Source organism: Balaenoptera borealis, assembly GCF_965194805.1.
Source record: "Balaenoptera borealis genome assembly, chromosome: 20".
Taxonomy (NCBI): Eukaryota; Metazoa; Chordata; class Mammalia; order Artiodactyla; family Balaenopteridae; genus Balaenoptera; species Balaenoptera borealis.
This window is the reverse complement of record NC_138879.1, coordinates 12,362,739-12,385,696: the sequence shown is the minus strand read 5'-3', so window position 1 is coordinate 12,385,696 and position 22,958 is coordinate 12,362,739. Positions and strand designations below refer to the sequence as shown.

At 59.9% G+C, this 22,958-nt stretch overlaps 4 protein-coding genes and 1 long non-coding RNA gene across 8 annotated transcripts; 3 read left to right on the top strand and 2 right to left on the bottom strand.

Annotated features, from left to right (window-relative positions):
• The first annotated feature begins 73 nt into the window (after positions 1-73).
• Positions 74-7,448, top strand: PCYT2 (phosphate cytidylyltransferase 2, ethanolamine). Of its 3 annotated transcripts, XM_082374266.1 has the most exons (14): positions 74-233; positions 2,095-2,183; positions 2,764-2,925; positions 3,183-3,249; positions 3,919-4,003; positions 4,173-4,217; positions 4,454-4,507; positions 4,941-5,079; positions 5,340-5,422; positions 5,672-5,749; positions 5,928-5,993; positions 6,159-6,224; positions 6,500-6,588; positions 6,674-7,448. In XM_082374266.1, the coding sequence occupies exons 1-14, from the start codon at positions 145-147 to the stop codon at positions 6,783-6,785; spliced, it is 1,224 nt and encodes a 407-aa protein (XP_082230392.1). In that variant the 5' UTR covers positions 74-144; the 3' UTR covers positions 6,786-7,448. The 3 variants fall into 3 exon arrangements, with proteins under 3 accessions (XP_082230392.1, XP_082230391.1, XP_082230390.1); XM_082374264.1 differs by lacking the exon at positions 4,454-4,507 and having other exon boundaries at positions 76-233; XM_082374265.1 differs by lacking the exons at positions 2,764-2,925; positions 4,454-4,507.
• A 2,230-nt stretch (positions 7,449-9,678) lies between these two features.
• NPB (neuropeptide B) lies at positions 9,679-10,421 on the bottom strand. Its single transcript, XM_082374308.1, has 2 exons — positions 10,016-10,421; positions 9,679-9,935 (listed from the first exon to the last, which is right to left on the bottom strand). The coding sequence occupies exons 1-2, from the start codon at positions 10,256-10,258 to the stop codon at positions 9,807-9,809; spliced, it is 372 nt and encodes a 123-aa protein (XP_082230434.1). The 5' UTR covers positions 10,259-10,421; the 3' UTR covers positions 9,679-9,806.
• A 722-nt stretch (positions 10,422-11,143) lies between these two features.
• Positions 11,144-11,545, top strand: LOC309619249. The gene is made up of 2 exons (XR_014238829.1): positions 11,144-11,200; positions 11,294-11,545. It is a non-coding gene; the product is annotated as an uncharacterized lncRNA (long non-coding RNA).
• Positions 11,546-12,832: 1,287 nt separating this feature from the next.
• ANAPC11 (anaphase promoting complex subunit 11) lies at positions 12,833-17,492 on the bottom strand. 2 transcript variants are annotated; one of them, XM_082374312.1, is made up of 3 exons: positions 17,343-17,492; positions 16,731-16,851; positions 12,833-13,180 (listed from the first exon to the last, which is right to left on the bottom strand). In XM_082374312.1, exons 2-3 carry the CDS (start codon positions 16,837-16,839, stop codon positions 13,035-13,037), a joined length of 255 nt encoding a protein of 84 aa, XP_082230438.1. In that variant the 5' UTR covers positions 16,840-16,851; positions 17,343-17,492; the 3' UTR covers positions 12,833-13,034. The 2 variants fall into 2 exon arrangements, with proteins under 2 accessions (XP_082230438.1, XP_082230439.1); XM_082374313.1 differs by having other exon boundaries at positions 17,367-17,484.
• Positions 17,493-17,553: 61 nt separating this feature from the next.
• Positions 17,554-21,412, top strand: ALYREF (Aly/REF export factor). Its single transcript, XM_082374294.1, has 6 exons — positions 17,554-17,860; positions 18,321-18,452; positions 19,932-20,079; positions 20,653-20,716; positions 20,812-20,989; positions 21,083-21,412. Exons 1-6 carry the CDS (start codon positions 17,624-17,626, stop codon positions 21,095-21,097), a joined length of 774 nt encoding a protein of 257 aa, XP_082230420.1. The 5' UTR covers positions 17,554-17,623; the 3' UTR covers positions 21,098-21,412.
• The last annotated feature ends 1,546 nt before the right edge of the window (positions 21,413-22,958 follow it).

The following is a 22,958-nucleotide window of genomic DNA, read 5'->3' as shown; positions in this document are numbered from 1 at the left end:
GGGGCGGTGCTCCACGCGTGGGGCGGGGCGGCGCTCGCCATTGGCCGTGAGAGGCGGGTGAGGCCCGCGTGACGGCGCGTGCGTGCGCGAGCTGCGGCGGCTGGGAGTGGGGAGCCGGCTGTGCCGCGCCGCCGGTTCGGGGCCATGATCCGGAACGGGCACGGGGAGGCAGGCGGCGCCGAGCGGCCGGGTCCAGGGGGCAGGCGCGCCGTGCGGGTGTGGTGCGACGGCTGGTGAGCGCGGCGGGGGGCGGGGGTCGCGGGCGGGGCCGCGGTGACAGCTGTGGCCGCCTTCGCCGGGGTCGGGCGGCCGGCTAGCGCGGGTCGGGCGGCGCCTCGGCCGCGTAGGACGCCTCGAACCCGGGCCACCGCGTCGCCGCGGGCAGCGCGGTTGAGGGTTGCTGGAGTCTTTCTGCGGATCCCTACATGAGCGCCTTCCCCGGACGCTCCTTCTCTCACGTTTGCCTTTAAGCCGGAGACCCAGCCAGGCGGTCTCACCTGCCTAACTCGTGCACGATAGTGGCCAAAGTTGCGTGTCTTACCTTGATGACTTTAATCATTTCGGTGCCCTAGGAGCTCTCTTTCTCCGAAGGAGCCGTGCACCCAAAATGTCTTCCCAGAGTTCTCCCTGTCCGGCTCGCAGCTTGCCGGCACAAAACCAGGAAGGTTCTCCTAGGTATCTGGGCAAGCGTCAGCGCAGGCATTGCCCGATCTGCGTAGGACCCTAGTGAAGCCCCCAGGCTCCTGGGTCCATCTGAGGAGGGCTACAATGCCCAACTTCCTTTCTTCTGGCAAGCCAGACAGCTGAAGTGGTGTTGAGATAGGTTTGAGGCTGTCAGCAGACAGGAGGAAAGTGAACCTCTAGTGATAACTTGACGTCTTGGTTGCTTCCTCAGACCTTATTTGATGGAAGCAGAGAAAGAAAAACATCTGGGCTAGCCCAGGGCTTCAGCGGCCAGCAAGTGGGGCTGCCATACTCCTGGGCCTGCACCTGAGTCACCTTGTGGAGGGGGCGTGGCTTCCTGTCCGTTGACTCTGACCTTGGCCCTGACCAGGCCTGGCCCCTGCTCCAGCAGGCCACAGCCACAGGCCACAGTGACTGGGATACAGCCTGGACCCAGGTCCACCCTGCATTCTGTGCCGTGCACCCTTCTTCTGCCTAGCCTGTCCAGTGGGCACAAGGGCCTGCCAGGCTCCTGAATTTGGACTTCCCTCTTCCCTTAGCCCAGGACCAGAGCCCTGTGCCCCACTGGCTTGTCTGCTGGGGCCTGATGTGCTGGGGTGGGGCTAGCAGGTGGCGCTGAGTAGAATGGTTTTGTACACCTGGGTCATCTGGAGAAGCAGGGACAGCTCCACCTACTCAGAGGGCAATACAAGGCTGGGAAGAAGCAGAGTGAGCATGAGGGCCCACCTCAGGGCCCACAGAGAAGTGGAGGTCCCCCCCGCCACACATGGCAACCCGAGTGGAGCTGTGGTGCTGTGTGTGGCCTTCAGCTGAGAGTTCACTCTTAACCAGGCCTGGATTTGAGGATGAAAGCTCTAGAACCAGGCGATAGGGAGGTGGTTGTTGGCCCCAGAGAGCAAAGCCTCACTGAGTTACCAGAGGCCCTGGGGAGCAGGCAGGATTTCTAAAGCCAGCAACAGCCCTTGTTCATTGGCTGGACTTTGTTTCGTGTTGGCCCCCGGGACTGTCTGGCTGTTTCACGGTAGTACAAAGCCCAGTCCACCAGTGAACTAACATTGGTTTCTATTATGTCTCAAAGGGACTGCCCGTGACAGTTTGCATTTGGGAAGGGGAGGGGCTGAGGGCAGAGTGCTGTCCCAGGTGTGGGGAGCAGGGGCTGTTCTGTGCACTCACCAGCCCTCAGGTCCGCCAGGCCTTGTCCCCGGGCACAGCCATGCTCGCTCAGTCTGACCTTGAGCCCAGGGATCAGTAATGTGGAGAGCTGAGCACCCCGCCCCTCTGAAAGCCCAGGCCCAGCCGGACCCTGGGAGCAGTTCCCCATGGTGGCTTCTCAGAGGGCTTCCTAAGGACACTGTAGAGGAGCAAGACTGCACCCCCAACACTGGGATGACGGCCCTGCCCTCTTCACAGCTATGACATGGTACATTATGGCCACTCCAACCAGCTGCGCCAGGCACGGGCCATGGGTGACCACCTCATCGTGGGTGTACACACTGACGGTAAGCCGGGCTGCCAGGCCCACCCTCCTCCCCCACGCCCGTGACAGGCACCATAGGTCCCCGTGGTGGGTAGGGCCAGGCCCAGCCGTCCTCCCCAGAAGTGCAGCTCCACAGGCTCGCCCCAGCCCCAGCCCACGCCAAGCCATCCAGAGCTTTCCCATCTTGCATCCTGTCATGAGCTTGGGGGGCAGGGGTGGTCCAGTGGATCAGTCCAGGTATGCCGCCCACTTCCTACCCCCTTCCTGGTTCCCAAGGCTTTTGAGGACAGAGCACCCAGCCATCAAAGGGAGCCCCGGACCGTACCTGGAACTCTGGTTGGCTGGGGGTGAGGGGCATGCAGTTACCCAGCAAGTGCGTCCGCAGCGCCTGTACTGGCTCACAGAGGACAGAGCAGGGCTGCTTCTTGTGGTCCTGCCTCGTGGGCTGAGGGCCTGATGAGAGACAGCCTCCCACCGTGAGCCCTCATGTAGCCGCAGACCCTGCTCAATTCTGGGAGGGGACTTCTGAGGAGGGGCCAGTGGTCCTGTGGCCAGCCTTCCAGGGGTCACCCACCTTGTCCTTTGCCCTCTTCTCTCCCTAGAGGAGATCGCCAAGCACAAGGGGCCCCCGGTGTTCACTCAGGAGGAAAGGTACAAGATGGTGCAGGCCATCAAGTGGGTGGACGAAGTGGTGCCAGCAGCCCCCTATGTCACCACGCTGGAGACGCTGGACAAGTACAGCTGCGACTTCTGCGTCCACGGGAGTGAGTGGGCAGAGCAGAGCCCCCGGGGCAGGGGACTTGGGCAGCTCCAGACATGACCATCAGAGGGCGTCCGGAGGTGCTGGCCTCCTCACACTTTGGGGAGCGCAGAGCCCTTTGAGGGTCTGAGGAAGCTCTGGGTCCTTCCCCCAGAAAGGAGCACACTCACACCAGGGCAGGCCTGGAGTGGAGGTGTGGGCCTGGAGGTTTTCATGGCTTTGGGTTAAGATCCTTGTTCTCGTGTGCGTGTCACCCCTTAGATGACATCACGCTGACTGTAGATGGCCGGGACACCTACGAGGAAGTGAAGCAGGCTGGGAGGTACAGGTAAGCTCTACTTGCTGAGTGCCCCGCTTTTCGAGGAGCGGGGCACCCAGCTCCCATCGAGCACCTTCTGCCTGTGAGGGCAGCGTCCAGGCCACGGCCTGTTTCTCGTGGCCTGGACTGGAGCTGGGGGTGCCATACATCTGCACCGCCCAGTACGGTAGCCACTGGCCACGGGCGGCTGCTAAGCAGGGGAAATGTGGGGTATGACTGGGAAGCTGGCTTATATTTGAGTCACTTTAATTGAAAAGGCCAGTGTGGCCAGCGGCTTGAGTGAGGCAGTGAAGCCTGGGGTTCCCTTGGCAGGGAGTGTGTAGTGAGGCAGGACCTGGGCGTCAGTGGACAGAACAGGACCAGAGCCACCCCTGTATGGCCTGCTCACCCCGACACTGCGAACTTGGGGCTTGGTGACAGCGTTCTTCTGTCCAGTCATTTCCTTTGGTTGATAAAATTTCAGTGGTCCCTCCACTCTCCTGGTCTTGGTTTTTTGTTGTGGCTGAGAGTAGCAAGGAGACGCCTGGGTCTGTGCACAGCATGGCTGGGGGCTGGACCACGGTAGACTCGGCCACAAGCAGAGTTGCCCTTTAGGTGGGGCAAATTAGGTGCCCGTAGGAGGTGCAGCCTTGCAGGTGTATCCCAGGATGAGAGCCCCAACCCCACCTCTTTTCCCAGAGAATGCAAGCGCACCCAGGGGGTGTCCACCACAGACCTCGTTGGCCGCATGCTGCTCGTGACCAAGGCCCATCACAGCAGCCAGGTGAGTCTTTGGGGGCCAGAGCGGAATCCCCGAGGTCTCAGGGCTGGGAGGGAGGGATCGCCTACCCCACCCTTGCCCCTCAGTGGGCACTAGGACAGCAAGCTTCGGTGTCCTGGGGTTGGTTGCGTCTGGAGGGCAAGGCCCCTCAACCCCCTGCCCTTCCGTGCAGGAGATGTCCTCCGAGTACCGGGAGTACGCAGACAGCTTTGGCAAGGTGAGTGTCGCCTGTGCTGTCCGGGCCGCTGCCCAACCCCCAGGCCACCCCTGGGGAAAGGCTGGCCTGGAGCCTTGCCCTCTACCCTGCTCCCTGCTTTCTGGACACTGACCGGGTACTGACCGCCAGTCTTGCCGGCTGGCCGGTCGCAGCGGCCACTGCGTGGAGGAGGAGTGAGGACTGCCCGCGAACGAGGGGTCTCTAACCAGGTGGCCTGGTCCTCTCTCCCTCTGTAGCTCTCTCACCCGACACCCTCCGGGGAGACACTTTCCTCAGGAGGCTCCTCCCGGGTGACCAGACGGTGGCCTCAGGGTGCCAGGTCCCCACGAGGGCCGTGTCCGCTGGCCGCTTCCTAGCGGGTTCGTTGCCAGGCCAAGGTGGTGTTGGCTGCAGCACCTGCTGTGGCCGTGGGGCAGAACCCCAGTCCCACCGGCCAGAGCAGCCCCGCCCAGCCTGGTCGTGGTGTGAACCAGGCACCTGCCAGCCAGGCATCTCTGCCTGAGATGTCTGCCTGGAAACAACAGCGGAGCGACAAGCGAGTGGCAGGCTGTGGCTAGGGGTTTGGAGTCCTGGCCTATAGCCCCCATACCTGCCCCCGCCATCTCACACCTGTGCCTCCCAGAGCAGACTGACAGGCGGATGTGGGCAGGCCCAAGGATGGGCACAGGCAAGGGACGTGCCTGCGAGGCCTCTGTCGCTGACCAGGTTGTTCTCGGCTTACAGTGTCCTGGGGGGCGGAACCCTTGGACGGGGGTGTCCCAGTTTTTACAGACATCCCAGAAGATCATCCAGTTTGCTTCGGGGAAGGAGCCCCAGCCAGGGGAGACGGTCATTTACGTGGCTGGTGCTTTTGACCTGTTCCGTATCCTCTGGGACTTGGGGGGGGGGGGGGGTTGTCCCTGCCCCAGGACTTTTCTGTGCGCTTCCACATCTGCCCCAGTGGGCTGTGGGGCCTAGAGGGGCCTCCCTGACTCTCAAAGGCCCAGGATTGGGGTGGGGTGCAGGGGCACCGCTATCAGCATGGAGAGGCATGAGCAGGTGGGTGGGAAGGTACCTGTCCGAGCCCCTGCTTCTGTGGGTGGCCGCTCCTCGTTGGTTCCTCGATCCTTAACCTGGGCGCAGACATCGGGCACGTGGACTTCCTGGAGAAGGTACATGGCCTGGCGGAGAGGCCCTACGTCATCGCCGGCTTGCACTTTGACCAGGTCTCAGCCAGGGCAGCCGGTAGCGTGGGGGCTCTGGAGGGGCTCCTAGGGTTGGGGTTGGGCACAGGCGAGGCAGAGGTGGCAAGCTTGGGCCTCTTCCCAGGGAGAAGCCCAGGGAGAGCCTCCCATCCAGGGCTTCCCCACACTGGCAGACGCCCCACGAGGGATTGTTGGGAGGGAGCACGGCCTCACTCCCACCCCAGCCCACCCCCGAGGTCACCAGCTGACCCAACCGTGCTCTGGCTCTAGGAGGTCAACCACTACAAGGGGAAGAACTACCCTATCATGAACCTGCATGAGCGGACCCTGAGCGTGCTGGCCTGCCGGGTGAGTGCAGGCGGGCAGGTGGGCAGGCCCAGTGGCGTCTCCTTCCCAGGCTGGAGCTGCTCCTCCCCAGGACCCTCCCCGGGGTACAGGAGCCTGGGGCTTCACCGTGCTGCCTCTCAGCCCCTACCCTGCAGCCTGGTGAGGCCCATCTAACCAGCTGTGCTCTCTTTCCGCCCAGTACGTGTCCGAAGTGGTGATTGGGGCCCCGTACTCGGTCACAGCAGAGCTCCTGGATCACTTCAAGGTGAGGACGGGGCTCCTGGCGGGCGGCTTCCAGGGAGGGTCTTGACTGAGTGGGGCCAGGCCAGCTCTCTGAGCCCAGGCTGCTTCCCTGGAGAGGGCCTTCTGGGGGCAGGGGACCATGGGGGGAGATGCTGGGAGGGCTCCGTGACCCCCGCCTCCTCCCCAGGTGGACCTGGTGTGTCATGGGAAGACGGAAATCGTGCCTGACAAGGATGGCTCCGACCCATATGAGGTGGGTCATGCTGGGCCCTCGACAGACATGAGGTGGCCACTGTCTGATGCTTCCCAGCCACCTAACGCCCCCGCACCTCATCATGCCTGTCTGGGAAATGGGCGGGGTGACAGCTGCCACGCTGATGGCCTCACGGCTTAAGGAGGCAGGTTGCTAACGGGTGGGAATAACTGCCCCCACCATAGTGGGGTGGGAACTCTCTGAGCCAGGGCAGCAGGGCAGTCTCCTTGGGGTCCAAAGGAGGGCTCTCACCTCCTCCTCCTCCTGGCCTCCAGGAGCCCAAAAGAAGGGGTATTTTCTGTCAGATCGACAGTGGGAATGACCTCACCACGGATCTCATTGTCCAGCGCATCATCAAGAACAGGTGAGTCTCAGCCAGGCTGCTGGGGGCACGGGGAGCCGCTGAGGCCTGGGTCTGGGTGCACCACTCACCCCCACCTGGCCCCCAGGCTGGAGTACGAGGCCCGGAACCAGAAGAAGGAGGCCAAGGAGCTGGCCTTCCTGGAGGCCATGAGTCAGCAGGAGGCACGGCCCGAGAGGGAGAGTGACTGTGACTTCTGACCAGAGGGGAGAGGTCGCCAAGGGCCCTCCGAGTGCTGGCCCTGTCCCAGCCCTGCCTCGGGAGCTTGGCTCGGTTTTTAACGAAGCTGCGGTGCCCTCCTTTCCAACCACCCGGCCGTGGAAGGGCTGGTGTGGAGGACACTGCCTTTCCCCCTGCCCGTGAGGTGTCCGTCTTGCAGCAGGCCCTCCTGCCCTTCCTGCCGAGCTGCACAGTGAGGGGATCCAGCACAGTGGAGCAGCCCAACAGGCAGGATGAGCAGGGGGCACCTTCAACAGAGGGGTGCCAGCCTGCATGCCCGGGAAGGCCCAGTTTCCATCCTTCCGGCTCCGCTGCTGCTCCCCATTCTGCCCCCAGGAAGCTCGTGCAGACCCTGGATGTCCCCCACTGCCCAGCTCGAGGCGGTGGCCTTCCTGCCCGCCCGGCCTCCGTGGGAGCCAGCTTCAGGGAGCAGTGACCCAGGGGCTCGCCCCCTTTCCTCCTCAGAGTGCAGACCATGCCGCCTCCCACGTGAGCGGCCTCTGCCCTGCAGTGTGTCCCTGATGCCCCGGGGCCTGACGCCCGGACGCTGCGCCCCCTGCTTCCCGGGCCAGCCTCCCCACAGACTGTTCTCGGTTTTGTACCTGACCAGCTGGTGTGCAACTGAATAAACCTGCTGGGAGGTGCTCTGCCTCAGGCTCCCCACCCTGCAGGGCAGGACCAGGAAACCCACCACCTTGGCCCTGCTCCCCACTGCCCACCCAGCAAGGAGGGGGGCAGCAGGCAGCATGATGGCAGCAAGGAACCCCCCAGATCTGGGCCCCCAGGCACCTCCAGCTTCCTCCCACGTGGCAGGCGACAAAAAAAGAGGGGAGGGAGGCAAGGACCAACAGAGTACCTTTGGCCCCAGGATCTGTCATGGGGAAAATGAGAGGCTGACACCCCACGGCCCACATGATGTCGCGTGGGCTACCCTGGGCTACCTGATCCAGGAAGGAATTAGGGGCTGCTCCCTGGTCAGGTCTACAGAATCTCAGGGTCTTCTGCACCCAAGTCAGAGTACACTTGGAGTAGTGCAGTGGCTGCAGGGTGCTGACCCCGGTCACCTCTTGATGGGGTGGGGGGGGGAACAGTGGCAGTGGTTTATGGCTCTGTGGTGTTCAAGAGTGAGGACTGTGATGTTTTTTCAGTCCTCTGCCAGTTCCTTCCAGGATGGCCTCTGCCCTGCAGCTGCTGAGCTAGATGGGGCTGGGGTACCCTGTGGCCTGGCCCCATGGGAGCCCCTGGCCAGCGTTCATTCCTTCTGGAAGGTGGGCCTGTCCTTTCTTTTGGTCCTTAAGGTCCAGCCTAGAACCCGTGCAGGAAGCTGCAGTGGGGGACTGCGGTGCACGCACCCTGGCCGGGCAGCTACTGCCCTGCTTCCTTTGTTCCCTCCTCGAGTGGGGGGAGCTCACTAAGCTGTGAGAGGCACAGGGCCCTCCCTGCGCCTCTGCCCCACCTGGGCCCCCAATTTCAGGAGCCCGGTGATGGCAGACCTTCCCACGCTCAGATCCCTGGGCGGCAGGGATCAGCCAGTCCCCTGTAGACTCTGATGTGAGGGTGGGACACAGGAGCGGCCGGAGGGTTCCTCTTGAGACTGGAGTCAGCCCTAGGCCTGCTAAGAACCCCCTGCTGGGTGGCACCGCAAGGTGAGGACTGGGGGACAGTCCACAGCAGCAGTCAGGAAGCCCCAGGTGAGCCACGGTTGGAGGAGACTCAGGGCCTGGGCGGCCAGGAGGTAGGCGCCTCCAGAGACTGGTCCACCCAGGTGCAGCAGGATTGCGGTCCCACCCCCAGCCTAAGTGGAGGGCCGGTGGGTCCAGCTCCCTTGGGCCCCCTGAGGCTCAGCTGGCAAGGCCCCATGGGGGTGGGGGACACCACTGAGACAGGCTGCAGACCTCTGGGACCAGGGCTCAGGCCAAGGACTCAAGTCAACTTCATTGGGGGTGGGGAGGGCAAATCAACCTGCTAAGATCCCCACAAGTGAATTAAGGAATTAGCCTGAGTGTGGGGCGGGGGGAGGTTGGGGGAGGCTGGCACAAGGCAGTTGTGCTCAGGAGCTTTGGCCCTACACAGCCCCTCCCTCCTCAAGGTGGGGCAGCACCCATTGCTTTGGGGATATCTGCTTCCCTGTGGGTCTAGGGAGGGCTGAACAAAGAGCTCCCAGGCCTGGGAGGAGCCAGCTGCCTGACGTCAGATTCAGGACTCAGCTGGGGTGGCGCCCAGCTTTGTCAACCCCGTGGTGCAGCCCCTCCTGGTCCTGGAGCTGCACATCTGGCTGCCTTCCCACTCCTGCTGGGCCCAGCCTATTCATTAATTCACTTGGCACAAGTATTGTCCTGTGCTGTGTACTTTGAGGAATTTTGGGGGGCTCCAAGAAGAGTGACCCCAGAGCTGCCCCTCTGGTAAGGGAGATCTTTGGTCTCAAGAAACCTAGGATTTGAGGCAGGAGGGCCTTCCGGTGTGGAGTGTTCAGGGGAAGCTTTTATAAGGCAGGACATTTGAGCTGGCCTAATAGACTTGATGGCTAGTGGGCGACCCAGGCACCACCTCCCTGATCCAGGAGCTCCGTGGACAAAGGCAGGAAGATGTCGGGCAGGGGCTGGAGGTGGGGGACATGGAGAGCAGCCTTGCAGAGCCAGATGTGGGGCTCCAGAAGAGGTCTGGGGCTGATACAGCTGGAGGCCCAGCAGCGTTTTGCCAGCAGTGGGGTTTGGGAGCCCCTGTGTTGGTGTTTCGGTGAAGCCTGTTGGCCTGAGGGCCCTAGTTGCTGTCTGTGCTCCTAGGTGGCCAGAGTCCGGGTTTGGAGATTCACAGGTACTTGCCCACTCCGTCTGCTGGGCCCACCCCCCCCCACCCCAGAGGCTGCGAGTCTCATTTATTCATTAAGCCATTTACTATGGGGATGGGTGGGCGGTACTGGGTGCCATCTGGCGCCAGGGCAAGGGCGGGCCCCAGGGTGTGCCCGCGGGAGCCAGGCCAGGTCCACGTTCCAGGGTTGGGGTTCACGTGCTGCGACAGTCCGCGGCGCGGAGTGACAGGAAGACGTCGGCCTTGCACTGGAAGATGGCGCGGCCGTCGGGGAGCCGCTCGCAGCTCTGCAGGTTCGGGGTGACGTCCTCGACGCACACGGCCTGGGGGCGGGGGGAGGATGAGGGGGCGCCCGCACCCTCCAGCGCCCCGCGCCCCGCACCCTCCAGCGCCCAGTACTCACGAGGCTCCGCAGGCTGGGGCGCAGCTCCGGGAAGGCGCCGGCCCGTCCCGGGGGTCCCGTGCCCACGGGGGGCTCGGAGCGCCGCGCGTACGGCGACCTGCGGAAGCCGGACAACAGCCCCGCGGCGCGGCCCACGGAGTAGTAGCCCGGCCCCGCCGCCTGCTTGTACCACGCGAGGCCGGGGGGCGCCAGCAGCAGGCACAGCGCCAGGGCGGCAGCCACCAGCATCGCGAGCCCGGCCATGGGGACGCGGGTGGCGGCGGGCGGCGGGGAGCGAAACAGCAGCACCGGCGCCTTATATCTGCGGCTGGGCGGGGCGAGGCGCGAGGGCGGACGCTGGGACGCAGGGGCCTCCCCATCCCAGAGGGAGAAGCCCCATGGGGTCAGCGCCTCTTGGGCACAGGGGCGCGCTGGAGGAACAGATGGTCGAGAGCTTGGTGGTGATGAGACGCCCCCTTCTCCCCCACCCCGGCCCACCTCCCCGTTTCTGACCCTGCCTGCTCTTACTGGGAGGCGGCCCCCAGGCCACTCCCACCAACCTTGGTCCCTCCTGGGTCTGGCCTCAGTGGCAGCAGGGACAGCAGTGCTGCACTGAACCCTCAACTAGTCCGATGGCGCCCCAGCCCCGAGTCACCCCCGGAGGTCCCCAGCGCTCATGAGGCTGGAGAGAGAGCCACTGACTGCACTGTGCCCAGGGGACAAACGAGCAGTTCCCACCCTAAAGGGGAACCGACCAGAGGACAAGCGCTTCTTGAGGAGGCAGGGAAGTCTGGGAGGGCCTGGGGGCAGAAGTCAGTTTCAACAACTGGTCTGGTCCTCAGAGCTGGTGGCAGGACAGGCAGAATGGCACACAGGAGAGATGAGGAGGGGAAGCCAGGGGAGAGCATTTGCAAAGGCAGGTGCTGTGATCCTGTGCCACCATGACGGAGAGAGAGCTGAGGTTATGGGATCCTGAGAGGACCTGGTGTGGCCCCTGAGCTTCCCGGGACGGGGCAGATGGCTGGACTCTGGGTGTGTGCAGGGCCTGGCAGGCAGTTGTGTGTCCAGCTCAAGGGGACCAAGCAGGCCCTGGGAGGACTGGGCTGGAACCCAGGAAAGAGTGGAGAGGAGCCCACCTGGCAGGGAAGTGGCAGTGGCCTGCCAAGAGGACCATGTGACCTGTGGCAAGCTGTGGACCCCTCTGGGGTGAGTGCACCTGTCCCAGTGCACGAAGGCTAAAAGCCTGGAGGCTGGGCTTCCCTGGTGGCGCAGTGGTTGAGAATCTGCCTGCCAATGCAGGGGACACGGGTTCGAGCCCTGGTCTGGGAAGATCCCACGTGCCGCGGAGCAACTGGGCCCGTGAGCCACAACTACTGAGCCTGCGCGTCTGGAGCTTGTGCTCCGCAACAAGAGAGGCCACGACAGTGAGACGCCCGCGCACCGCGATGAAGAGTGGCCCCCACTCACCGCAACTAGAGAAAGCCCTTGCACAGAAATGAAGACCCAACACAGCCAAAAATAAATAAATAAATAAATAAATAAAAAAAAAAAGCCTGGAGGCTGGGCTCAGGGTCTGGCACCCCAGGTATGTGGGTACTTCCTGTCACAGGAGAGCATTCCTCAGGGAAGGAAGAACTCCAGGGAGGGGAGGCAGACTGGGGGTAGGCCAGATGGAGGCCAGACCCCCCAGTGGGATCCTCTATAGTTGCCACAGCCCACTTCCCAGTGAGGGCTGGTCTTCCTACTGGTCTGTGAACTCCTTGGTGACCCTGGAGCCAGACACAGTGTAGACAGGCCCCTAGAGTAGAGTTGCTGCCTAGAACCTGGCAGCTAAATAGGAGCACCCAGGAGGCTGAGCCCAAGGGTCCAAGATGGAGGGCACATGGCAGGTGACGTCAGCCATTAGGCTTGCTCAGCCGCTGTCTGTCCTCCTGCTCACACTTTCCAAACATCCTGGCCACGTGCTTTCCCAGGACAGACACCAGCACAAGGGCCCTGGCAGTTGGGCTTCGGGGCAAGGAGCACATGACCTCCAGGTTCTGTGAGGGCTTCCTCTCCTCTGGGCACAATGTTCAGATGGGAAGCGTGGTACCACATGGGTGACCATGCACTGCCCAGTCTTCTTGCCTGGGGACTGGGGACAGGTAGAGTAGTATAAACGTGCTTAGCAACCAGCTACAGGACAGCGGCCCCGACGGGGGAGGTCGAGAATAGACTGGAAGGAGCCAGTGCTCTTAAGACATGCAGCCTGCAGCGGTCTCCATCCAGAAGCTGCACAAGACCATTAGGTCTGGGACCGCTGCCCCCCAGGGGCCACCACCCCATGGGAGCTGTGGTGGAACAGAAGTGCTCAAAGATGTCCCAAGGGCTGTCCTTCCCTAGGAAGGGAGACCCTCAGACACCTGCGGACACACATCCTAATGTCAAGGACATCAGCCCTGACAAGGAGCTGGCCTTCAGTTGGAGCAGGGGAGAAAGGGATCAAGACAACCCATCACAGCTGCCTTGGCAGAACCGGTTCAGCACCACCAGCACCTGCTCAGGGACGGCCCACCGGCGGGAGGAACCAAAGCAGTGGCCACCAGCTGTGTCCAGCCAGGGTCCTAACGACCAGCCTGAAGAGTGGTCCCCAGGCCTCCACACGGCTAGGCTCTACAAGCCCCTGAGCCCATCCCTCCTGCCCCGGCTCCTTCGGTTGATCCCAAGCTCCTTCTCCTCCAGGGGATGTGACTCAGGGCCTCGCGGAAACCCATCGAGATGTTTATTCATGAGAGTTTTCATTTCGGCGCACACCAAGGCAGCCTCAGCACCAAGAAAACAAGCAATGGGAGGCCTCCGGCGAGGCTCAGGTGGTTTAATGAGTTTTACTTATTGGATAAAAGTGTCAATGTTGTGATGGAAAAAAACAAATGCAGCTCCAGTCCTCGTTTCAACCCTGTCACAGCCCAAAGGGGACTGTCCCACTGGAGACCATGGCCACCCAGAGCCACTGTGGGGGTGGGGCCGTCTCAGGGCGAGGGGGGAGTAGGGCAGTGCAGCCTCACTCCTTGAACTTCCACTCCTGGCGGCACATGGGGCAGTGCTGCTGCACCTGCTGCGCGTTGAGCCACTTGAGGATGCAGTGCATGTGGAAGCAATGCGAGCACTGGCCCCACACCAGCGGGCAGTCGTCACCCGGCACCTTGCCTGCGGGAGGGATGAGAGGACCAGTGAGTCACAGAGCTCGGGACAAGCCAGGCGGGGGATGTGCACCCAGGGTGGCCTCGTGTCTGAGAGAGGACAGGTTTCAGGAGTGAAACCACGGAGTCTGCCATGCAGCTGCCCCAGGTAAACATCTGCAAAGCCCACCCAGGCTGCTCCTGCTTCCACTCTCCCCTCCCAAGGCGGAGCAGCTCAGGGAGCTCAGCGGCAGGAAGAGCTCTGGCCTGGCCCACATCCCTGCCCGCTGGCCTCCCAGAGGCTGGGCCCATCTGCAGACACACCACAGCTCTGCCACTATCAGCTGGCACCTGTGATGCCAAGAAAGTTACATCAGTGTGTCAAGGAGCCCACAGAGGTGACCCGCCTCTGAGCGGTGAACTAATCCTCTTGATCAAGGTGAGGTGGGCTGGGGCCTTGGGACCTAGACGGCTCCTTCCCTAGGTGGCAGGGACCCAGTGCAGTACCAGGGAGTGGGCTGGGGACACTGAGGTGCTTATAGCCCAGGCTGTTGGCAGCTGGTAGTGACACAGCACTACCTTCCATTTCCTTTCCTTTTCTAGCCTAAAAGGGTCCTACCTCCAAGGCCCAGGGTACCTGCTGCTGGCACTCCACCCCACACACCTGGAAATGCTACCTCCGTGGAGAGGGCCTGGCACAGAGAGGACATGCTACACTGCCTGTCATCAAGAGAAACTAGCCTCTCTCTGATTTTCAAGAATCTAGAAAACCCCATCACGCAGCTGGTGCCAGCAGAGCACAATGACCTCCCCCAGCCTCGAGTCAGGTCCCCACGGGCATTGAGGAGCTGCAGCTTGCTTCCGCCACCCTCTCTTAGGGGTGTCATTCCCCCAAATCATTGCCCTGGGGGCCCTTCACACCTATCAAGCACAAGCTGTATCCAGATGTCACTAGTGCATAAACACAGTGGACCAGCCGGACAAGCCAGGGTGAACAGGGTACATCTTGTCCACGAAGTGGTTCCTAAGTGCAGGTCTGAACCCCTGTGACCACAGGGCTGGTCTAGTCCTGTGGTCCTGGTCCTCACTCTTGACACCAAACACAGGGAGGGTTGACTGTACAATGCGTTAAAGAGATAACACCATGGCTGAGCCACATGACAATGCTCTCAGTACCTCATGTAGCACCTGCTCCGAGCTGCACAAGGAGCTGGGAACCTGGCCTGTGCTCTCGTCCAACCTCACAGTGCTCCCGCAGCCTCCGTCACCCCGCCTGACAGACAGGAGGCCAGGGCCACACGGCTCACGAAGGCAGATGCCCCTGCCTGAAGGGAGCAGGCCGACCAGGAGGCTGGTATGGGTGCCAGGTCTTAAATATCCTTCAATGGCTGCTGAAAACATGCAGCTCCTTCCCAATTCCCAAGCAGCCCCTGCCCCACAGTGGTACCTACACCCCATGGAGTCAGAAGGGATGGGCACTTCCATCTTTCTACTCTTTTGTTTGGGGCAGTGTTCCTCAATCTTTTAAAAAAATCCTTTCAATAACGAAACACCACACCCTTTCTGAAACTTTTATGACAAAACAACCAGAAAATAATTTACTTGGCAAATACAAAACGATCTAACTCACTCTGCTTCCCAGGCCAGGGGGGTGGAGCGAGTAGGACTCTGTGCCAGGAGCCCACAGTGTGTGACACCTGATTTATATTGGTTCCCACCCACCCAGGGTCTTTCCAACCTCAGCAGAACTATGCTTGGAATCACCCCTAAAACATTAGAGTCCTTACAGAGTCTGGAAGAGGGTGAGCAGGGGCCAGCCAGCCCATTGGTGGGGGTACCCAGCCATCCTGTCCGTTTGAGGCAGGGCTCCTGTAGGCAGCCCGCCGGGGCATCTGACAGCACAAGCGCAAGCCGACGGTGACTCATGCCAGTGCTGGTGGAATCTTCTTAACAAGACTTTCACTCCCAAAGCCCAGGGACGAGGAGCAGATTTAAGACAGCCTGAGTCACTCTGGATTCTCCATAGGAGTTCCATTTCAGCAGAGAAACCCAGCGTCACTTGATCTGTATAGAAAGCGTTCTGGGCTAGCCAAACACTTGCTCATTACAACTGGCCCACTCTAACCTCATAACCAGCAGGTCCAAAGTTCAGACTCTAAACCCCCTCTTCCTAGCAGCCAGCACACTGGGAAGCGGCCCCCGGTGCCATCTCTGACACACAGGCTCACTGGCCCGCATTAGGCCAGGGGCATGGCCACATAAATGCTTCCGAGGACTTTTCTGTTCAGAGGCCACAATCTGCTGCTGAGAAAGTTGCAAGTACCTAGCCACAGCCTGTGTTGTACCCTTAGGAGGGTGGTTTTAAATGGATTAAACCAAGCCAGACCTTGTGCTTCTACTTTCCTTCCCTGTTATGTAAAACCTCATCAAGTAGAGCCAATCACTGATTTCCTAAGATTACATCCCACCTGTTTGATTAAATCAGGAAAGATTAGCCCCTGGGTGATGAGATTTTCTCTCAGGAGATGTAAAGATGTAAAGATGAAAGATAAAATAATATTTGCACTAAAATTCAATGATGTCAATTTCATGGTAAGAAGCAAAAACCTATGATTATTCCAATGCTCACAGCCCCACAGTGACAGGCCTGGTCACTGACTTCTCAGCAGTCCCCAAGTCCCACTTCTCTCTTGGGACCACCCTTGTCCCCTAGGCAAAGCCTTAGATCCTTTCACTTGGGTCTGACCAAAAACTAAATTCACTGGTGCAAAAATCTGCTTCTGACCCAAATGTATAACCAAACACTTTCACTTCACAGAACACAGTGGGGACAAAGGAACAATGCAAAAGACACCACCAAGAAGAAATCTGATAAAACCTGAGCGCAGGCATTCTGCAAGACAACACTTTCTGAAAGAATTAGATGTCTTTTTAAAAAAGGGTAAGAGAACTCGAAGCAGAACTGTTCTAGATTAAGTAGCGAAGGGACAAAGTGATCACACCTTGGGTCCTGGCTCACACCACCCAATAATAAAAAGACATTTGGAAACAACTAAAGAAATCTGGACAAGGACTAGGAATGAGGGGCAACAGTAAGGAACTATCGTCATGTTATCTAATGTGACAACAGTGGTGGGTAAAAGCACTACATTTAGAGACGCAGCTGAAGTGAGTGGGGTGAGGCTGCACATTTACCATTAACTTTAAAACATCTGAGCAAAAACAAACAAATACGGACACATGTTACCCATTGTTCTATGTGCTGGATGGGGGATGACCTTATAACATTACGTTTTTTTGTTCGCTTGAGAATTTTCAAATAAAAGGTTTTAACACAACTTTTTGTTCTACGTGTCTCATAGCGACTTTCATCAGGATAGGAAGCTGTGCTCTTTTTCTTACAAAACTTTTGACGGAGTCTTTGTACAAATATGGGCCCAAATAGCCTAGCTTTTCTCTATTAACTTTTCTTGGGGAAAGGAAACCAAACCCTAGGGACGCTGTGCAGGTATTTCTGGGGACACGCCAAGGCCGGAGGGTAAGCAAAGCTCGAGAGAGAGCGGGCAGGGGTCACTCACAGTCCGGGCAACAGCCATTGAAGGCCATCCGGCAGATGCCGCAGTTCTCGTCGTTGGCCACCCAGAGCCAAGTGGCCACGCCGTTCCAGCACTTGATCTTCACCTTCATGGCGCGGGGAGCCTGCGGGGAGGAGAGAGACCACCAGGCTCCGTTGAGTCTGCAGAGCTACAGCACTTGGGAGCCAAAGAAGGAGTGCCGCCCCGAGCCAGAGGGTCAGCGCAGGCAGGAGGCGCCGCCGAAGGGCAGCACAAGCTGTCTACAAGGGGGCTGGGGCTGGGACCGAGTCCTCGGGAGACCCGGACGCTCAAGGCGTCTGCCAACACCGCACTTGTGCGCGGGCGTCCAGAGAAAGGCGCGTCGAATTCCGTTAACAATTGCAAAAACGTGCAGCAACTTCTGAAGGGGACACAACCGACGAGGTGAGATGGAGACCCACGCCCGCTCCCCACGAGGTCACGCCGGAACAACCCCGGGCCAGGTCGCGCGAGCCGCACCCCCTCCCCCCCGCGGAACTGGGGTGCGGGGTCTGGGTGCGGTGGGGGAGGGGCAAGGGAGGAGCAAGGGAGGGTCGGCACGCCCGGCCCCGCCCCAACGGCCTCACCCCCACCGACCTAATCGCGCGCTGCCCCACCCGCCTTCAGTTGTGAGCGCCGGCGCCGCGCGGGAAGGTATGTAAACGACTGCGGCCGCGGCTCGGCAATTCTCAGCGGCGCCCGCCGAGCCCCTTGGCCCAGCGCGCACGCGCCTCCTCGCCCCTCGCCGACGCCACCGACCCACAGCCAATCCACGGCCGCTCCGAGGACGCGGCACCGGAAAACCCCGCGCGGCGCAGGAAGTGACGCGCCGACGTGCTGACGCGCGGGCTCCAGCCGAGGCCGATTCCGCGCCCGCCATGGCCGACAAAATGGATATGTCTCTGGACGACATCATTAAACTGAACCGGAGCCAGCGAGGCGGCCGCGGCGGGGGCAGGGGCCGCGGCCGGGCCGGCTCCCAGGGCGGCCGCGGAGGCGGGGCGCAGGCCGCCGCTCGAGTGAACCGAGGCGGCGGACCCATTCGGAACCGGCCGGCCATCGCCCGCGGCGCGGCGGGCGGCGGCGGCAGAAACCGGCCGGCGCCCTACAGCAGGGTGAGTGCGGAGGCCGGGCGGCGGGCCGCGGCAGGGGAACGGGCCGGCGGCGCGGCGCAGGGGCGGGCGACCAGTCGGCCAACCGGGCTGGGGGGCGCGGGCGCCGGCCGGCCGAGCGGACGGGGAGGTCGCGCGCCGAGCCGGGCTCCAAGGCGGAGACCCCGGCGGCCTTTGTCTTGGCTGGGCGCCCGGCCTCATGGCGCCGGGGGCCGAAGGGCCGTTGGCGCGACCGCCCGGGAGACGGGAAGTTAGGTGGAGGGAAGCGAGAAGTTGCGGGACGTGTGGCCCCGGCGGTCGGCTGCGGCCTGGCGTGGGCGGGAAGCGGGGGCTGCGGGTCCCTCTACGCGCCTTTCTCCCTGCCGTGATGGGGGAGGGTCTTGCTATGGTCGTGAGGGAGAGGGTCAGCTGTGGAGTGAGACTCACGGGTCTCTTTCTGTTCTTGTGTTTCCTTTTTCTTTAGCCGAAACAACTTCCTGACAAATGGCAACATGACCTTTTCGATAGCGGTTTTGGGGGTGGTGCCGGTGTGGAAACCGGTGGGAAACTGCTGGTGTCAAATCTGGATTTTGGAGTGTCTGACGCTGATATTCAGGTAAGGGAATTGAGCTTCTCGGTGGGCAGGTCACCCCGCACGGAATTGATTGTGGTGTTTGGGACGTAGTCCTGAATCCCCACCCACCTTAGGACAGTGAGCCCTCGCAGGCACCCAAGGGCTAGCCACTGTCCCTTGTAAGGGGCTCCAGGAATGCAAAGCAGAGGTCAAGCTAGAGTTGAAAGTCTGACCAGTGGGTCAGTTTGTGTTGGAAGACAGGCCCCCAGCTTAGTCTGAGGAGCCACTGCTCTTCATTAGTAAGACGTGTTCTGTGGATGAAGGCCCTTTGCCTGAGCTTTTGTAACAGAAGCTTGGTTGAATGTGTGTCGTTTCTGTATTATTGAAAGAACTACGTTATTTGCTTTCTTTACTTTGTGCCTGTTTTAACGGTTTGTTGCGAGGAGAAAGCTTTTTCTCTGTAGAACTGACAAAGCACAGAAGCAGGATGGTGCCAGCGTCACTGTGGCTCCATTTGCCTTAAGGCCTATGTTTTATATGGAATTTTGTTCCCTGTCTTATTCTCACTTGTTTTCACCCCCTGGGTTTTGTTAGTGGCATGATTGTCGAACTCATCTTTGGTTGAAGCCTCCTTTTCCTCTTTCTTTTCTTTTCTTTTTCTTTTTTTCTTTTTTTTTCCCCCCCCCCCTTTGATTGAACCCCAAAGACATTTAAATTTGCTTTCTATAATGACGGGGGTCAGTCCAGGAGATGGCTGGGTCAGGGTACTGGGCCTTCCTGAGTTCAATTTCCCAGAGCCCAGCCACTTTACTTTACCGTGGGAGGACAGAGCAAGGCCGGTGAGCACTCACAGTGTCTCAACACTTTTTTTAAGGTGGTTTCTGGCATCCACTGGAAACCGCTTTTGGTGAACTCCACTTCCCGCTGTGTGCCTGCGGCCGGAGTAGCCCCACACTCTGGGTTCCCTCTCCAACTCCCAGCCTGCCTGAGGTCAGGGCAGTTTCCATGGCAGCGCTTGACTTCAGGCTTTGCGGCAGGCTTGAGTAGGAGGAGAGGGAAAGGTGAGCCAGAATCTGCCCTGGGGGAGGGGCTGGGTCAGGGCTCCCAGTCAGCGGGCCCTTGGAGCTGGTCCACAAGTGGATAGAGCCCCTTGCTCTGTGATCTTGACCTTTGCTGCTTCTTGGCACAGTCCTTGGGTGTGTTGTAAATTTTCCTTTGTTGAAGAAGATAGCGACTTAATTTTTGTGCCCTTCACTGGTGGGCTTTGTGATCCTTTACCTGCATCGTGGTACAGATGTCAGGTCCCCAAGTAGGCAGGAGCCCTCGGGCCCAGCTGCTCTTGGAAATTGTTGTCCCACCTGTCCCATCCCATACCCCAGATCCCACTACCACTGCCCTGCCCCCAACATGTATGTCTGCCTCCCAGGGAAATACCCCAAAGCAGTTCATACTTCCAGGGAGTGTCCCTGGGGCTCCAGAAGAAAAACTGCTTTGCTGACAACTGCTCTTTCTGACTCTCAGGAACTCTTTGCTGAATTTGGAACTCTGAAGAAGGCGGCTGTGCACTACGACCGATCCGGCCGCAGTTTAGGAACAGCTGATGTGCACTTTGAGCGGAAGGCAGATGCACTAAAAGCTATGAAACAGTACAACGGTGTCCCTTTGGATGGTGCGTTTGGGATTGGCCGAGAAAGGCTACAGCACTGTAGCCAGTTTGTGGAGCCTGGGGCTGGCCCCAGCCCTGCAGGAGTAGGACCCCCTCTACCTGAGGACACTTTGCATTCGCCCCTTTGTCTCTCTCTTCCATTCTGCCACTTCTCATGCTGCCCCGTACATCTGGACCAACTTCTTGTGAACCCCCATCCAGCAAGCTACATCCCTCCCCTCCTTCAGCTCCTTCCGGAAGATTCACTTCTGTGAAGCTTTCTCAGAACCACCATAGTACACCTCTGAGTATGGGGCTGTAGTCGTAAAGACAAAGGTACTTTTCCGCTTGTGAGCACCCCGGACACCTGACAGACACCCACCTACACTGGGTGGAGAAGGAGCAAGGAGGCGCTGGTGGGGCTGTCGTTGGCAACATTTCGTTCTCCCACCAGCATCTCCAGGCTGTTGCTCTTGTTGGGAGCATTGAGGTGCACAGCGCCCCTTTCTAGTGCTTGCGTGGAGGCCAGGTTGTGTGCCGCCAGCAGGCCTCAGAGCCCTCTAACAGGAGCTGGCCCTCTTGTGTTCTCTGCCACAGGCCGCCCCATGAACATTCAGCTCGTCACCTCACAGATTGACACACAGCGGAGACCTGCACAGAGGTGAGTTTGGGGCCTCTGGGCGGGGCTGGCCTGTGGGTATCCACTCACCCCGCAGGCCTTTCCAGGCACGTGAGCAAGTTCCCTTTTTTTGCTAGCGTAAACAGAGGCGGGATGACTAGAAACCGTGGTTCGGGAGGTTTTGGTGGTGGCGGTGGCACCCGGAGAGGCACCCGTGGAGGCAGCCGGGGCAGAGGCAGAGGAACCGGCAGGAGTTCAAAGCAGCAGCTTTCTGCAGAGGAGTTGGACGCCCAGCTGGATGCTTATAATGCAAGAGTAAGTCCCAGAGGAAGACTGGGTGGGGGCCGGTCAAAGACCAACTGGAGAAGGACCTCATTTTGAGTGAGAACCTCTCTTTCTCTGTTTCAGATGGACACCAGTTAAACAGACCGGCAAATCCGTGCATGGACCAGGACCCGGAAGTCTCGTCCGTGCTCCCTGGTGGGAGGCGTGACAGACTGGGGCTGTGTGGCCAATGATGGATTTGTTTCTTTTATGTTTTAAAATAGGATTTAAAATTCATGTAAAGGTTTCCTTTTTTTTTTTTTTCTTTTTTTTTTTTTTTTTTTCTTTTTTTTTTTAATTCTGAAACAGACCTGTTTTGTACTGAGTTATTTTTGGGATAAATTTTACTGGTTGCTGTTGTGGAGAAGGTGGTGTTTTCACCTTTGCCATAATAAAATAGAAATGTGTGTAGAACTGGAACTGTTTAATTCATCTCACTCTTGGAGTCCTCACCTGGGCCAGAACTCTGGTGTGGTCTGGCGGGCAGGAGGGACACAGGATCTGAGGAGGAAATGGGGCAGGCCTGCCAGGCACATGGCACTTGGCCTGCAGGAGGATGGTGGCTGCCGCTCTCCCATCTCTGTTCCCGCAGATCCGAACTCCTTTCTCTCCACTCCCAGCCCCAGTAGGTGGGAGGATTTGGAGCAGTGGTCCGCTGCCTGTGCACTGCCTGCACTGCCAGGTGAGGGGCGGGGTGCCCTGTGTTTCTGCCAGATTTCAGATGGCCTCTGGGTTGAGCTGTCCTTTCCTTCTGATGCTCCGGTTCTCAGAAATGTGATTTAGCAGTTCTGACTTTGCAACATAATCCCCTCGTGTTTCTTGTCTTTTGTGTCATCAAGGAAGGAGCACTGTGTTAGGGTGTTTCCTTAGTTACGTACTTGGTGATGTAGCTAGTGGGAGCTGCGGAAGAATATAATTTGATCTGCAGAGAACTGGAGGGGCTGGCAGACACAGGTGCCCATCTGGACCACTCCTGGGACAGAATAGAGCTGGACAGTGACGTCACACGCTCGAACGCCAGTGACCTGCCATGCAGTTTCTGTGGTTTAGGAGGCGCCGAGATCCCTGTGGGATGCAGGGCACGGACACCCCTTTGTGCCCCCTCTCCTGAGGGCATGCCTGTGAGCTACTCACAGGGTCCTGGTTCTGTGGCTCACAGGTACATTCCAGGGTGGGGTGGGAGGGGGAACCTTTATCACCTGATGCTGGGTTGGTTAGAATATGGTGACAGCTTTTTGAGAATAGAGACTGGGGGGAGGGGTGGGTGGGGGCCTGCAGAATGGAGCTCAGAGTCACCCCAGCCTTGTGGCAGCCATTGGCTCTTCCGGAGGCAGCTGCCATGGCCTGCAGCTCAGGAGGCTTCCAGGCTTCCATGTTCGGGATGGGGCTGGAGTGAGTCACGAGGAAGGTGTGTGATTAAGGGGTGGCCCTTTAACTGTCAGTTACCGAACTATCACTGCAGAGCCAGCGGCTGCCACTTGAGCTGCCTGAGCCATGTCAGGCACTGAATGGAAAGATGGGTGAGGTGACTCATCCCTGCCCTCAGAGGAGCCCAGTCTAACGCGAAGGGATCATCCAGGGCCCGGCTTTAGGTGCCGTGGTCGTGAGGGGTGGGTGTGGTAGAGGTTGGACCATCTGGGCAGAGCCGGGCAGCATCCCTGAGGAGGTGGCCTTGGGCTAAGCAGGCACGTTCCAGGCACGGAGACTGCCTTCTGGATGTTGGGAGAGGAGGTAGGACATCTTGCTCTGCTCCGCCTGGAAGCTGAAGAGCACCTGATTGAGGGGTGCGCTGGGCCCAGGCCAGAGGCTGTAAATGGTGGGACTAGTGGCCCCTGGGATGGGGAGCCGTGGGCTGTTGGCTCAGGTGTTTGGAGCTAGTGATGGCCAGGATTTGGGGGCTTGTGGGGCATCGTGAGGAGTGGCCAAGGGGTGCTGCATGGGAGGAGGATGTCGTTAGTGA